The sequence below is a fragment of the Parus major genome, unplaced genomic scaffold, assembly GCF_001522545.3.
Source record: "Parus major isolate Abel unplaced genomic scaffold, Parus_major1.1 Scaffold599, whole genome shotgun sequence".
Lineage (NCBI taxonomy): Eukaryota > Metazoa > Chordata > Aves > Passeriformes > Paridae > Parus > Parus major.
The window spans coordinates 6893-8940 of record NW_015379487.1 but is presented as its reverse complement, the minus strand read 5'-3'; the positions used below and the strand labels follow the sequence as shown (position 1 = coordinate 8940).

Genomic DNA, 2048 nt, shown 5'->3' with positions numbered 1-2048 from the left:
CTGCTCCACGCGGGCGTCCACGCAGGAGGAGCAGCTGGGACACGTCTCCTTGGTGGGGTGGTAGACGAAGTGGATGTGCTTGAGGATGAGGGCGTCGCGCTCGGCCTGCAGCTTCTGCAGGGCCTTGAAGCGCTGCTCCTCGCCCAGAACCTCCTGGATGACGCCCATCTTCTCCTTGCTGGGCTTGGCGTCCAGCTCCAGCTCGTAGAAGAGCTCCGAGTACTCCAGCAGCAGCTCCTGGAAGTCCTCCTTGGCCCTGTCGATCAGCTGCTTCTGGTGCTTGCCGTAGATCTCCATGTAGACGGGCTCCTCCAGCCACAGGTAGAAGTCCTCGTTCATGATGAAGCTCCTGGCCTCCTCCCAGGGCTTCCCGGGCGTGACGAAGGGCGAGCTCTCCAGGTTCTCGCGGAACGCCCTCCTCATCTCGGCGCGCTTGCGCTCGTCGCGCAGCTTCTCCAGGTGGGCCTCGTAGAGCTGCTCGCCCGCCGGCGTCTCCAGCAGGTCGAAGGGGATGCGCTCGTTGTCCACCTCGTCCACGTGGCTCGTGGCGTCCCACGGCGTCTCCTCCAGCACCACGAACCACTTGAGGAAGTCGGGCTTGGCCTCCAGCAGCTTCTCAGCCTTGGCGCGGCTCAGGCGGTCGATCTCGTCCAGGTCCGGCACCAGGGCGTCCAGCGCCTGCGGCAGCAGCGCCAGGTAGACCCTGCGGCGCCGCTCGATGTGCTCCTGCTTGAGGCGCTGCACGTGCTGCAGGAAGAGCTTCTTGGCCTTGTGGGTGCCCTCCAGGTAGACGTAGTCCTGGAACTCGGGCGCCGGCTGCATCTTGCGGCTGGCGCCGGGCCAGGCCTCGTGGTGGCTCTTCACCACGCGGCTCACCAGCCACTCGTACTTGTCCTTGGCGGCGGCGATCTGCTGGCTCTGCTGCTTCAGCGCCTCGAAGTAGGGGATGATCTTGGCCTTGCCGCGGCTGCGGTCCACCAGCTGCACCAGCGTGCCGAACGCCAGCTCCACGTTGACGTTGGAGCGCGCCGAGGTCTCCACCACCTGCAGGTTCTTCTTGCCCAGCGCGAAGGCGTGGGCGTCGCGGATGTAGCGCTCCACGCCCTCGTCGCACTTGGTCAGCACCACCACCACCGGCTTCTTGGTCTTGGCCAGCTGGTTGTAGAGGTTGGACACGAACTTGAGCTGCTCGTCGAAGTTGCGGTTCATGCCGCGGCTGACGTCCACGCACAGCAGGAAGCCGTCCACCGGCAGCTTGCCGTCGGGCATCTGCTTCTGCTCGAAGTCCTGCTCCAAGCCCAGCTGGTCGGTGCAGAAGTACATGAGCTTCTCGGCCGACGCCAGCTTGGTGGCCGCCGCCCTCTTGATGTAGGGCTGCAGCGCCGTGCTGCGGTGGGGCTGGAAGGTCTGGTCGTCGATGAACTCCGTCTGCTCCACCACGTGGATCCGGCACTCCACGCACTCCTCCAGCGGCCGCGCCACCTCGCCCCAGTAGAGGAAGTGGTCATTGTTGACCACCCTGCCCCCAAAGTCACTGGTGCTGAGGACGGACGTGTGCTCCAAGTGGAAGTCGTCGGCGCCGGGCCGCACGAAGCGGTTGCACAGGCAGGATTTGCCGACGCCGCACTGGCCCTTCTCCTTCTCGGTGCCGGACAGCCCCACCACGCTGACGTTGTAGGTGGGCGTGCGGCCATCTTGTTTGCGCGCCATCATCATCGCCGGCGCATGGGGGGGCTCAGGGCAGGCGCGGCGCCGGGGCGGGGCCGCTCGGCGTCGCCATGCCGCGCGTGCCGGCGTCGCTTCAGGCCGCGGTGGGCGCCGGCGTCGGGTGGCCGGCGAGGCGCCCTGCGGGGAGAGGAGAGGACAGCCAGGGTTAGGCACGGGAACCGCGCGGTGCTGGCGGTGCTGGGGGGGACACGGCGGCGTGGGGGACACGGGCTGGACGGCTGGACAAAGAGACGCCGTGATGGACACCCGTTGTCCACCATGATGGACAGGAGTTCTCCACCCAATCAAAGATCCACCATGATGGACAGGAGTTCTCCACC

At 66.7% G+C, this 2048-nt stretch overlaps 1 protein-coding gene across 1 annotated transcript in view; it reads right to left on the bottom strand.

Moving 5' to 3' along the window:
• The window catches only part of ARHGAP35 (Rho GTPase activating protein 35), a gene marked incomplete at its 3' end in the record, with an annotated part of 6646 nt that extends 4607 nt beyond the window's left edge, over positions 1 to 2039 (bottom strand). The window contains exon 1 of the mRNA XM_033511767.1: positions 5 to 2039. Coding sequence (XP_033367658.1) covers positions 5 to 1716 — 1712 coding nt within the window. The remainder of the gene's footprint in view (positions 1 to 4) is intronic.
• Positions 2040 to 2048: the final 9 nt, after the last annotated feature.